This window comes from Penaeus chinensis, chromosome 20, assembly GCF_019202785.1.
Source record: "Penaeus chinensis breed Huanghai No. 1 chromosome 20, ASM1920278v2, whole genome shotgun sequence".
In the NCBI taxonomy this organism is placed as follows: domain Eukaryota; kingdom Metazoa; phylum Arthropoda; class Malacostraca; order Decapoda; family Penaeidae; genus Penaeus; species Penaeus chinensis.
In genome coordinates, this window is record NC_061838.1 from 25,148,223 (window position 1) to 25,160,722 (window position 12,500).

Sequence of the window (12,500 nt, forward strand, 5' to 3'; positions counted from 1 at the left end):
TCTCTCTCTCTCTCCCTCTCGTTCCCTCTCGTTTTTCTCTCTCTCTCTCGTTCTCGTTCCCTCTCGTTTTTTCTCTCTCTCGTTCTCGTTCCCTCTCGTTTTCTCTCTCTCTCGTTCTCGTTCCCTCTCGTTTTCTCTCTCTCTCTCTCTATCTCTCTCTCTCTCTCTCTCTCGTTCTCTCTCGTTTTCTCTCTCTCTCTCTCTCTCGTTCTCGTTCCCTCTCGTTTTCTCTCTCTCGTTCTCGTTCCCTCTCGTTTTCTCTCTCTCGTTCTCGTTCCCTCTCGTTTTCTCTCTCTCGTTCTCGTTCCCTCTCGTTTTCTCTCTCTCTCTCTCTCTCTCTCTCTCTCTCTCTCTCTCTCTCTCTCTCTCTCTCTCTCTCTCTCGTTCCCTCTCGTTTTCTCTCTCTCTCTCTCTCGCTTGTTTTCTCTCTCTCTCTCTCTCTCTCTCGCTCGTTTTCTCTCTCTCTCTCTCACGCTCGTTTTCTCCACTCTCTCTCTCTCACGCTCGCTCTCACCTCCTCTCTCTCTCTCTCTCACCTCAGGCCTTCCCTACTTGTAATCACACAGAACACATTCCATTCAAAGCCACTTGAAGCTTGCTGTAATTTGCTATGGTTATCCTAGAATCTGAAGTCTACTTTACAGGCATTCAGTGCCAGGTAATTATCACAATTTTACAAGAGCCTGGACTAGTTCTTTATTTCACGATGAAGCACCACTAAAGTCTAGAGAGACTTGTCAGAAAGCATGGTGGAGGAGTGATAACCTCTGCTACAATGTTGACAAATGGGTTAGTCTTTATGTTGTAGATGCAGTAAGCTTGGGCAAATTTGAGACCTCACTGTTGAAGTCTGAAAGTATCACTTGCCGGTTCAGAAATAATCTGCAGACACAAACGGTAACACCATTTAAAGGAAAAAAAAATTGTGAAAATTGACACTACCCTTGAGAAGTGCCAGAAGGGTACATCCCATCATGGTCACTTAGATTGTTTAACAAATTTGCAAGTGCATTTGTATTGTAAAGAATTAACAAAAGGTGTAGAGCCATTTTAATCTCTGTGAAGCTCGTGGTGAATGTGTGGGTATCTTCTGGCCGTGACTGCATGTATGCACATAGGCATTCACACACATGCACACACATTAACACTTTTATATATGACAATGCATGTGCATCACAAAGGTGAAGAGAAAGATGAAATTGAAGACACCGAAGAAGTCGAAGAAGAAGAAACACCATCAGGGTGTGTATTGGATTAAGTACAATAAGTACATCAAATTTAAAAAAGGAAACAAGTGTAGATCTTCGTCTCACTTGACCTTGGTTCTTTCAATTTCTTCACGACTCATTCCCGATTCCCCGTCACTCTGACAGCTGTCACATCCATTATTCCACAAACGTGTCCTCAAATTCAGCCTCTTTCCAATAATAATCCTCCAACTGATAATACCCACAAAAACAATTAAGCAGCCTTGTAAATGCCTGTCAATTCCTTACTTTTTCCACAAGATTCCAAGAAAGAACAGGACATGACAAGAGAGATCTACAAACTACATCATTACTTACTTAGTTTCTTTTAAATAATATAAGGAATGCGACATCTCTATTAGTAATACAAAAAGAGGGCTAAGAATGAGCAGTAAAACAAAAAGAAGCAAATTAACTCGGTATTGTGTTCCTTCTACATACAATACGAATCAAGTTTATAGATATACCAGTTGGCAATTAAAGAATAATATATACGTATACATAAAAGAATTGAAAATTAGGAACACATACCAATAAAAAAAAAAAAAAAAAAAAAAAATCGTCATTTTGAACATTCACGCGTGCACAATCTTGCCCCGAGCTCAGAGCAACGGGCAACGCCACCACCGAGGAAAAGCAAACAAAGCAAGACGAGAAAATAGAGAAAAAGAAAAAAAAAATGAGCCAAAACCTTTATATAGACAAGAGTCGAAGTGTCAGACCAAAAACACAGGAGACAATGCCCTCAATTCTCTTTTTTTTCGTTTTAGCAAGAAAGCTCAAACCCACTCCCCCCTACCCCCCAAACTACACCAAAAGCCCACGACCAGAACAAGAGAGGAGAGAGAGCCCAGGAAACACGAGAAATCAGCGAGAAATGAGGAGCCAGACCCCCCCCCCCCCCCGCGAAAGGAACCCTTTGACAGCACGTCGCCCTCGCTGACATGACACCCGAGGCCCTGCCCCCGAGGGCCTTCCCCCGAGGGCCTTCCCACGAGCCCTGCCCTGGACGCCAGAGCCGCCCTCGCCTCGCCTGGCGACCGAATCCCGAGAGGAAGGCCGACGGGGGAGAGAAAAGGCCGACGGAGGGGAGGAAGGGCCGACGGGAGAGGCCCTCGGCGGACGCCCTCGGCCGCCCGCATCGCGTCGGCCTTCCCCTGCGCCGCCGCCGCCGAGGCCAGGGCGAGGGCCCCGCCGCCGCCGCGCCCGAGGCCAGGGCGAGGCAGGCCCTCCCGAAGGCGAGCAAATCCTGCGAAATGGCTCGCCGCCGCCGCGCTCCTCACCTGTGTTGGGGGTCGTCATTTCTGGCCTGTTTCGCCCACGTCGCCCCTCCAATTGGACCTGCGCGGGGGAGCTCTTCTCCTCGGGCCTTCGGGAGTGGGTCGGAGGCCGGATAAGGGGGAGTCGGGCCGGATAAGCGGGAAAAGAGGCGGTTTTCGGGGGCTTTGAAGGCGAGGAAAAAAGGCCTCACGGCGCCGCAATGGCCAGCGTTCCAATACTGCCGCGGCCTCTGTTTTGCCCGCTCTTCTTCGACTCTGGGCCGCCCCTCGGCCGCCCTGGCGCTTCGTCCACGACGGATTATTTTCTGATAGCGTTTTCTCTCTTCAATTCTATGCTTCTGGGGCTGAAATTCGATTTTGAAACGACCCTTTCGGCGAGCTGGTTTGGGTGTTAAAGACCCTCAACTAATCATCTCAAACTAAGGAGAAACTCGAATATGCTTTTAAAACCCCCATAAAAATTATTCTCCCCCTAAATAATTATATGAACGCCAAAACAAGCACCAAACACAATTTTCAGAAGACTTCCTCTGTCGCGCAGGAAACTCGAGGTCGTCTTCTGCTAACACGTGAGAAAAAAAATTCCGATTCTGTTTTCTTTTTTTCTTTTTTCTCTCCGTTTCGCTCCTTGTTTCGTGCTGGGACGGCTGCCACGAGGTCCGCAATATTCCAAGTCATAGGCAGGTATGAGCTGGTCGGCCCTAAAGTATTTTTTAAGCGGCTTAATAAGCGTCTTTCTCGAGATAGTGTCAGAAGTGCCTTAAATTTGGGTTGTTTTTAACCCTTTTTAGGTCTTATTTCGTCCTTATTTGAGAGAAGGAAGACGTTTTTTAGAGATGTTAATGTTCTCCGAGGCTCATTTTGGTCGTGCACGGCCTCCAAGGTATCTCAGAGGGATAGCTACAGCTGAATCATCCTCTTGGAGGTCGGGAGGCATCGTCCCGGAACTGGATATCTATTTTATCTATTTACCTGAAGAGGGAAGGTCAGAGGACACATAGAAATCGAGGGAAAAAAAATAGACTCGCGGGTATATGCAATAGTCTGGGCGGGTGAAGACTGGTAGGAGGAAGGGTGGGGTAGGCCTGGACTCGTCTCGTAGCGGAAAACTCTCATTAATCGGCTGCGGTTGATGCTTTGTGGACTGCCGTTGGGTATGAGGATTTGCTGACTGTCGCTGCCTGTAAATGACCATGTATAGGCCGCTGTTGCGAGTATGGGTCATATGGTCACTGTCGGGTCATTTTTACGCTCTTATAACGGCACTACTCTTTATGTATTTATATATTTCAAATACAGGAAATGGGATGATTGGGTGAGGTGCTCGGTGGAAAAGCTCCAGGTTTTTAGGAAGGTAATGTTCGTGGATTTCCCGGAGTGCCGCTCGCAGCCGGCTGGGAAAATGGGGCCGGAGTTTCAGGTGAGAGCGGTGGCTTCGAAACGATTGCTGATGCGTTAATTTGCGCTTTGAATTTTTTTTTTACTGAGGTTATGACATTGGAGTTTTGTTTTATTTATCTTGTATCCTTTGAATGATGTTCATGAAGTAACAGATATGAAATGAGGTTTAGAATAGAGTTATGAAAAAAAAAGTTGTACTACTCTGACTCTAAAGGATTTGCCCTTTGATTCCAGTATATAAAAACTGCGCAATTCCTATGAGATCAGAGATGGGTAGTCATTAACCGAACCCCAGGAGCCAGTGATTCCCAGTCTGGATCTGTGAATGAAGTAATGAGTGGAAAAGAGGGATAAATGGACAGGTGCAAGGGTGAAGGAACGAGTGTAAATATTAATAGGTGAATGAATGTTGTACATTGCTGATACTGACACCTTTATTAGTGATGGTTTTCATTTGGTATCTACTGTCTAGTTGTAATGGTTTTAGTGCGCAGTAATGACATGGATAGCAGGTAGAGTACCTAGCTATTGCTGTGGTTGATGGCAGGTTTTATTTGGTCATACATATACTGGCAAAGGCTAGTATGTGTGTGACCATAATGACCACATAAAATTTGGAAAATGTAACATGACCATCATGTAATGAAATTTTTTTACTGAAGGCTGGGGTGACGTTAACAATTTGTTATGAAAGCACGAAGATCTTAGAGGATGATCAGACTCAGTGTGCCTTTCAGAAGGGGCCCTTGCATTATTTCCACCAGTAAACGAGTGTGGAGTGTACCTATTTGTGAACTATGACTGGAAGAGCACCAGCTCGAAGGAAGACACAATTTCCTTGCTCAGGATCCTGTTCCTGCCCACTGTGACTGGCAGTGCAGGGTGTTACAGGATATTGAATAACACAAAAATGTAAAGGCTATTTTAATTTAGTTAAGTCCCCAACTCCACATTTCAAAATTTATTTAACAATCTAAGTTGCTGTGACTGGGCATACCTGCCCAAGGGGAGGGTTGATGGGGGGCTCAACCCCCCACACTCCCCAGCAAACATTGTCTTCACCTCGGTATGCAAGCTAGAGCTGAAACTCGGGAGCACCAAGTGGCACTTTATTTTTCATTTATTTATGAAATTCCAGCTTGTGTTAGCAGATTATTTCTTGTACCAATGACTTTTTGTCCCCTACGAGAATATCATCTTAATTTGCCATTGGAAAGTGTGTGCATACTGTAAAGATTAACCAAATAAAGAAATTACACAAATAACGCTATTGCTTATTGCCACTGTTACTGCACACAATTTTTGACTACTAACAGTCTGATCAAGGAAAACTGTGTATTACCTCTTTATACAGCATAACAAATGACAGATATAGACCTTGGAAAGTGGCAAAACAGCATAAAATGCTTATGCAGAAAAAGAAACCATAACATTGCAAAAGGGATGCAAGGAACCATGCACCAGGGAGATTCACCTTTCAAATAAGCGTATTGCCCAGATTTTGGTCCACCTGTGAGTCACATTTACATCATGTAAGTAACACTAACCAAAAAGTGTACATGTGCTTACACAATATATATATATATATATATATATATATATATATATATATATATATATAATATATGTATATAATATATGTATGTAATATATGTATATAATATATGTAAATAATATATGTAAATAATATATGTATATAATATATGTATATAATATATGTATATAATATATGTATATAATATATGTATATAATATATGTATATAATATAGTATATAATATATGTATATAAATATGTATATAATATATGTAATAATATATGTAAATAATATATGTATATAATATATGTATATAATATATGTAAATATATATGTAATAATATATGTATAATATATTATATAATATGTATATATATTAATAATATGTATATAATATATGTATATAATATATGTATATAATATATGTATATAATATGTAATAATATATGTAATAATATTGTATATAATATATGTATATAATATATGTATATAATATATGTATATAATATATGTATATAATATATGTATATAATATATGTATATAATATATGTATATAATATATGTATATAATATATGTATATAATATATGTATATAATATATTATATATATTATATATATATATATATATATATATATATATATATATATATATATATATATATATATAAATAAATAGACACACACACACACACACACACACACACACACACACACACACACACACACACACACACACACACACACACACACACACACACACACACACACACATACACACAGACTTGTGCACTCATGTATAAACCACAGGAAATTATAAACTACACTCAGTGTCTCCTTAGGTAAACATACACATAAAGGTACACATGTACATATGTACAGATATTTACATTGACATCAATACATGTTTACTCACATGTACTCACATTTACACACAAAGTACACAGTTGCACTTCTACTACATCATGGAAATCTCTCCCTGTCCAAATGCCCTGTTTTGTTGTTGCCAGCTTCACTTTCAAAGCCAAGAGTAAACTTAATGAAATACACCTGTTAATTCACTCTATATATGAATTAGGGGATGTTGTCAAAACAGGTGTGCCAAAATGTTATCTTTATTTATTACAAGGGTTCCTAACCTGGGGGCCAAGGAGCAATATGAAAGTTATGACATTGAATAAAAAATGTTGGGAACCACTGGATTAAAAGATATTTATGAGAAGCGATGTCTGTAGGGGAGCCCCAAAAATTGCTCTTCTGTACTGTCTTCTCCATCATGCCCAGAGCCTATTGATTTGGTGAAATGTACTGATCTTATAAGTGTATATTTTAACACTTTTGTCAGTAACATTTTTAACTAGCAACAATTTAACTATTACAGACTTGTGCACGTTGAATGGTGAGGTGGTTGCAATGGTGCCTGGACCTCCATCGCAAGGAAATACTTAAAGCGTCATGCAAAGAACTAGAGAGATTTGCCCTTGCTAACTTTTCAAACCGTCAAGAAGCTGGATTGGGACCCTCAGTGCGCAGGATAGCCTCCCAGTGCCCTAGCCACAAGCAGAAAGTGTTCAGGTAGGTGGCATTGGCCCTGAAGAGCTGGTTGTGTTTTCTCTACCTTTTTTTTTTTTTTCCCATTGTATTTTATTCCTGTTCTTTTATTTTGCATCTGTGTTTTTTATATTCTGCTTCTGGCTCTTCGTCCTTTGAGTTTTTGTCTGATTTTTCATATTTGAACTCTCCTCCTCTTCATTCTCCTGTTTCTCTCCTTCCCTCTTTCATAATGTAAAGGAAAATTTGAGAACTAGCTTGTAGAAGTTTATGAAATTAGAATTACACTTGCACATACTCACAGCTTTGTTTTTTCAGTAAAGTTCTCAAATTGGATGGCATATTATTTATTTATTTATTTATTTACTATTATTATTATTATTTTTTTTTTTTTTTTTTGTGTGTGTGTGTGTGTGTGTGTGTGTGTGTGTGTGTGTGTGTGTGTGTGTGTGTGTGTGTGTGTGTGTGTGTGTGTGTGTGTGTGTGTGTGCACCCTTGCTAAAGTGGTTGGTGCCTCTAAAGGAAATTGATTATTCAGCTTTGTTTTCTTATTTGTTTTTCAGTTTGTATGCTAGCATGAGATTCTCACTTTTCAAAGTTTTGTCATTAATATTATAATTATTTTCATGATGATGATCATCATTAATGTTGATTATTTATTTTTTGTTTTCCTGCCAATTAAACACATTAAATATTGCAGGAACCCTTTATTGAAAGCCGGCCGCATGATGAGTGTTTTCACACAGCAACTGAACCCAATCACTGGCAAAATGGAGTGGGGCATCCAGCCAGAGGATTACGACTACAAGCAAGAAGTAGCCAGGTCGTCCTATGCAGACATGTTACATGACAAGGAAAGAGTAAGTGTGAGGAGGAGCCTGCATGATATTGTTATGATTTTAGGAAGTGCAGAGATAGGTTCATTTTAATAAGTGCATAGGAAGAGGCCTTGTTAAGATGTACAGTTGAAAGTTCTTTGTATTGTTATACTGATACTCTGATCACAGTAAGAATGATGATATTTGAAAGTTATATTACTATACTATCTAGAATTTTTTTGATTGTGTGTGTGTGTGGCTGTGTGTGCACGCATACCTTATATGCTGTCAAATATCATAATTTGCTATTTGATAGTGATAGTTCATGTACTATAATTTAATAACTCCAACAGAATGACAAATATTATGAAGGTCTGAGACGTTCAGTAGCAGACCTGCGGAGACGAGGGCAAGAAGTGCATGTGCTGGACATTGGCACTGGCACAGGCTTGCTGTCTATGATGGCAGTAGCTTGTGGAGCTGATTCAGTCACTGCTTGTGAGGTGAGGAGAGTTTCTCCATTAAGGGATATATGGTCCAAAGGATGGAGTTAGAAATTGTCATATATGATATTCTAACCAGTGATTTTTCATAGTCTTTCCTCTTTTTTCTGTTTCTCTATATCATCTTCCTCTATCTTATCTTTTGTCTTCAGAGTCCTCTTCCTCCCCTTCATATTCCTTTTTCTCTTCCTCTATATTCTTTCCATCATTATCAGTGTTATTAATGTTATCATTATCTTTTAAGAAAAGCTGATTTCCCTCTAATTTCATTGCAGGCATTTTACCCTATGGCTGAGTGTGCAAGGAAAGGGTTGAAGGCCAATGGCTGTGCAGACAAGGTTAGTGTTCATATGTGTATAGAAATTCAATTAAGGCTTTGATGGTTTGTGGTAAATTAGTTTTTTTATGGGGCTGTCACTTGAAGTATATGTATATGTATGTGTATGTGTATGTACATTGTACACGTGCATGTCAGTATTCTTAACTCTAGTATTTAGTACTAGTCATTCTCACTTTAGTTCCTTAGTTAGTTGACACTACATTCTTTTTTAATTGCATTTATTTAACTCTGTGTTTTATTGTTAAATGCTCTTTCTCTCTCTCTGCTATTAGGTGCACCTGATCCCAAAACGGTCAACAGAAATTGAGGTTGGTCCAGGGAAGGACATGGAGAGGAAAGCTAACCTCCTCGTGGCAGAGGTGTTTGACACGGAGCTCATTGGGGAAGGTGCCATCGACACCTACAGACACGCACGGGATTTCCTTTTGACGGTAAGAAATCAGTGTTGTTGCATTGATATTTATGATAGTAAGATGTGTACATGTTGAATGATGCATCGCATTGATGTACAGGTTTTTTAGGTCACCACCTCCCTATGTACTAGAAATAGGTGGCGTCCTATTCACTCACTGCACCAAAGAGGTTCAGATTTGTGAATAATGTAGTAGTATGATGGCACCTAACTCCACTGAACCATTGAGAATTACTAGAGAGTTATTTGTTTGTGTATCATTTATTATTACTATTATGATTTTTCCCTGTGTTGACTGTTTATTATCCATAATGACCATATATGTGAAGCTTTTGTGGTGAAACATATAAGAAGGGATTCAGACTAGAATTTCTGACAGCTTTTTAAGACGATCAGAATTGTTTCTTGGTTTGGTGATATCATTTCTCATGACTCGTAGCAATTTTGATAAACTGTTCACATGTGCTATTGGTGAAACAGGTTTAGTTAGGAAATTAGCTAAAAAATGTGCAAGCTTAAACTGATGATTCCCAAGAACCACAAACCTTCCTGATTTCTCAAGTGCCACTAGGTCCAATTTTGGTTGCATCTCCAGTTTATGGATGAGAAAATGTATATTTCATTGTTACATTTCTGCTACATAGAATGTCAGTATTCATATCATATAAAACAGCAGAATATGTATTTATTTGTATATACAAGTATCTAGATAGAAAAATAGTGAAAAGATGATAATTTATTCAGAGTCAACTGTGATAAGTAATAATATGGTGAGCGATGGGTGAATGTGGGAGAGCAAAAGATTAGTGGTTTAGCTAGATGAAACATGCTACACAGCACCAAAATTACTACTTCAGACTAACTATATTTCATTCACAAGAAGATAACATGACAGTGCCAAACATTACCAGGTGTCTTAGTGGACACAACAGACATTATATTCATAAGGGAAAAGTTGCTGGAAAGAGGACCACCTGCTTTTAGCAGGTTTTCCACGATCATGGCACATAGGATTCCCTCCATGTTATGCATTTCATCACTATCATTGTGAATAGGACCTTTGGATCTAAATTATTTGAAATTTTCTATATTGCATATTGAAAATGATTTTGATGAATTCAGTGATTTATTGATTAACAAGACAAACCAACCTTCCGCAGGAGGATGCCCTTTTGGTACCCTCGGAAGGCACAGTGTATGCTCAGGTTGTATCGTCAAAGATGCTTCAGAGATGGAATCGAGTCCAACCCGTAACAAGAAACATTCCTGGTAGCAGTCAGTCAGAGGTCAGTCCTTGCAATGTATTTCTAATTTCTTAAGTATTGGAAATAATGATTGTGATGTTTTTTGTGTGTTGTTGCTTCATCTTGTCTTCATTTATTTATTTAGTCTTGGAGATCAGTTCACATTCCAAAAACTAGATTTTAAGAAGTAATCCATATCTGCATGAGATAAAAAAAATCAATATTAAGAAGTAATTCAGATCTGCATGGAAGTAAATAAAATGAATTAATAATTCGTACCATCGTCAGACAATATTTGTTTTATTTGGAAAATGGCCTCCATATCCAACAGTGTGCTCAAAATTAATTCTGAATTGGACAGGTTTTGGTGTCGGTGCCAAGAGTGGTTCAAGAGTGCCCAGGTGCTGCAGCAGTTCATGATCTGCAGCTGTCACAAGTTCCTAGATCTTGGTTTACACCCATTTCACAACCTCTTCCAGTCTTCTGGTTTGTATTGATCTTTGTTTCATGCAATAAAAGCTTTTTTTCTTCTTTCTTTCTTTCCTTTTTTCTTCTTTATTTTATTTTTTATTTTTTTTATTCTTCTCTGTACCATTTTTTGGTCAGTGTTCTGTTGATAATTTTTTTTCTGAATGGTGAAGTGCAGTGCTCTCCTTTCAACTTTGATAATCTTTTTAATACAAATACTCTTCTAAATTTTCCTCATTAGGTTGTGAATGTGCTGTGGGAAAAATATCAAAGATAAGGAGAGAGTATAGTTATAAAATGAGAGCATATAAGTATAAGGAAAAGGATATTGGGAAAATGTTTATGTTCATTTACACTCATCACCCATTTTTACAGCAACCATGAGAATGAAGTATAGTCTCAAAAAAAAAAGTCCTGATAACCATGGCCATTACAAAAATAAAGGAAAACTATGGTAGAGACAAGATAGTTTTCTCAGTGAAAGATTTTACAACCACATGGGCTTCATTCACTTCTGCTCACAATCACTAAGCAATTGAATGGAGACTGTGTCGTACCACCAGTAACCTAATTTCCAAAGAAATAGAAAATCTATGGTTTAAACTTTCCAATCACATATTTTGGTACTAGCCCAATGGAACTTGGTCCCTCATGACCTGCACATGGACCAAAATCTGGGTATTAATCTTACTTGAATGGCAACTCCCCTTATCAAGACTCCTTGCTTCATCTTTGTAGTGTAATTATGTATTACAAAGCATTTTTTGCTGTTTTCCCATTTGCCAGGGTCTGTGTTTGTCATTTGTTATACAGTACCAAGATGGTAATATCCTGTTTTCATTGAGCAGACTCTATATGTGTCAAGATATTCTACAACTCTGTGCAATAACAAGTAACATTGTGTTACTTGTATCATTATAATTTTTTTTTTATTATTCAATTATCTGTGACACACCCTGTGCTGTCAGTCACAGGAATAGGATCCTGAGCTGTTGCTCTTCCAGCCACTGCTCAGAAATGGCACACCATCCTTTACTGGGAGAAATAATGCAAGAACCCCCTTCCAAACTGCCCACTGAGTCTAAACTTCTTCCGGGAGCTTTGTGCACTTGTGGTAAGACGTTCTTGCCACTGAATAATAGCCTCAAAATTTGCATTTAACACAAGATTCCCGAAGATATTGGGAGGGGCCTCAACAAGAGTAAGATAGGTTTCTCAAGGGTCGAACTTGGTAAACAGGCAAGGCCAGGTATGACACCTTGTTGACTGAGCACTTGTGAACCCATTTTTGCATAAACAAATTTAGCAGAACAAGACTGTAGTGGACAGTGAGTGTAACCAGTGCGATGGCTGAAACTAAGTTTGTCTTCTGTCATTTTTTTGAGGATTTGGATAGTCTGGAAGAAGATTCCTTTATTGATGCACTAATACCTACTTTCCTCTCTTATAGGTTTGACTGGAGTGGAAGACGGCAAGACATTCCTTGTGATGAGACCACTCGCATCAAGTTCAAGACACTTGCGTCAGGAAACTGCGATGCCATTTTGATGTGGTGGGATATACGCATGGACCAGGATGGGGAAGTGATGCTAAGCTGTGCTCCTTATTGGGCTCATCCTGACCTAGCAGGTGAGAGGCAAGGCTTCAGAACTTTAGCTCTTTATGTAAAAAATCAATAGAGAATTGAAAGGCAAATTTTGA

The 12,500-nt window shown here is 39.1% G+C and overlaps 2 protein-coding genes across 4 annotated transcripts in view; one reads left to right on the forward strand and one right to left on the reverse strand.

Moving 5' to 3' along the window:
• Positions 1-2,733, reverse strand: part of LOC125035770 (ubiquitin-conjugating enzyme E2 variant 2-like) — a 19,298-nt gene extending 16,565 nt beyond the window's left edge. The window contains exon 1 of the mRNA XM_047627982.1: positions 2,531-2,733. Coding sequence (XP_047483938.1) covers positions 2,531-2,549 — 19 coding nt within the window. The 5' untranslated portion in view covers positions 2,550-2,733. The remainder of the gene's footprint in view (positions 1-2,530) is intronic.
• A 169-nt stretch (positions 2,734-2,902) lies between these two features.
• The window catches only part of LOC125035769 (protein arginine N-methyltransferase 7-like), a 16,107-nt gene continuing 6,509 nt past the window's right edge, over positions 2,903-12,500 (forward strand). The window contains exons 1-9 of one of the 3 annotated variants that reach the window (XM_047627980.1): positions 2,903-3,096; positions 6,845-7,038; positions 7,715-7,874; positions 8,186-8,335; positions 8,611-8,673; positions 8,948-9,106; positions 10,248-10,373; positions 10,693-10,817; positions 12,250-12,428. In XM_047627980.1, coding sequence (XP_047483936.1) covers positions 6,860-7,038; positions 7,715-7,874; positions 8,186-8,335; positions 8,611-8,673; positions 8,948-9,106; positions 10,248-10,373; positions 10,693-10,817; positions 12,250-12,428 — 1,141 coding nt within the window. In that variant the 5' untranslated portion in view covers positions 2,903-3,096; positions 6,845-6,859. Of the gene's footprint in view, positions 3,212-5,310; positions 5,461-6,844; positions 7,039-7,714; positions 7,875-8,185; positions 8,336-8,610; positions 8,674-8,947; positions 9,107-10,247; positions 10,374-10,692; positions 10,818-12,249; positions 12,429-12,500 lie in introns of those variants that run through there. The other 2 variants (XM_047627979.1, XM_047627981.1) reach the window with 2 other exon arrangements.